This window comes from Sinocyclocheilus rhinocerous, unplaced genomic scaffold (assembly GCF_001515625.1).
Source record: "Sinocyclocheilus rhinocerous isolate Xijiao unplaced genomic scaffold, SAMN03320098_v1.1 scaffold592, whole genome shotgun sequence".
Classification (NCBI taxonomy): Eukaryota; Metazoa; Chordata; class Actinopteri; order Cypriniformes; family Cyprinidae; genus Sinocyclocheilus; species Sinocyclocheilus rhinocerous.
Genome location: NW_015642562.1, coordinates 567,797 through 568,735, shown reverse-complemented (window position 1 = coordinate 568,735; position 939 = coordinate 567,797). Strand labels below are relative to the sequence as shown.

Genomic DNA, 939 nt, shown 5'->3' with positions numbered 1-939 from the left:
TATATTATATAGCGTTTATATTTTATAATTAAACTATTGTAATTTATATTAATTTATATTAATATTATTATAATTATACATTTATTATGGTTTATTATCTTTTAATATTTTTAATATTTGTAATATATAATTGTAATCTTATTTCAATTTAGTTTTATTGTTATAATCATAAAATTAAGTGTTTTTGGTTGTGACTTCTCTATCAGTGAAGAGGAAGAAGTCTGTTCTGTCAGACAGTGATGAAGATGAGGAGAAAGGTAGAATTACGGTTTGTCATTAACACTTGCTCTATGATGTCACCGGATGATGATGATGATGGTGCTTGTGTCTCTGCAGAGGTGAAGAAGAGCAGGCTGGTGTCTGATGATGAAGACTCTGACAGCGATGAAGGCTCTGGAGCTCCTGATAAGAGTTTAGCTGCTAAACTGAAGGAGCTGGGCTCAGACAGCGAGGATGAGGAGGACACGATGAAGAGAGATGCAGGGAATAAGAATGAGAAGGCTTTGTTCGGCAGCGACAGCGACTCCGGTGACGATGAGGAAGAGTCAGTAACGCTCTTCATCTGTCTCTCTGCCCGTCTGTCTGTGTGAGTGTGTGTGTGTGTGTGTGTGTGTAACCGTCTCTTTCTGTCCCTCAGGAAAATGATCACAGACATCTTCGGAGAGTCCGGCGATGAGGAAGAGGAGGAGTTTACGGTAAGCACATATTAATATTTGTGATGTTGGATTTGCATATGAATATCTATCTATCTATCGATTCGTCTGTCTGTCTGCTTATCTGTCTGTCTGTCTGCTTATCTGTCTGTCTGTCTATGTATCTGTCTGTCTGCTTGTCTGTCTGCTTGTCTGTCTATATATCTGTCTGTCTGCTTGTCTGTCTGTCTGTGTATCTGTCTGTCTGCTTGTCTATCTATCTGTCTGTCTGCTTATCTGTCTGTCT

General features: G+C 38.9%; 1 protein-coding gene across 1 annotated transcript in view; it reads left to right on the top strand.

Annotated features, from left to right (window-relative positions):
- LOC107756202 (protein IWS1 homolog) overlaps positions 1-939 on the top strand; it is a 23,316-nt gene that overhangs the window by 8,322 nt on the left and 14,055 nt on the right. The window contains exons 7-9 of the mRNA XM_016573232.1: positions 207-257; positions 337-544; positions 638-695. Coding sequence (XP_016428718.1) covers positions 207-257; positions 337-544; positions 638-695 — 317 coding nt within the window. The remainder of the gene's footprint in view (positions 1-206; positions 258-336; positions 545-637; positions 696-939) is intronic.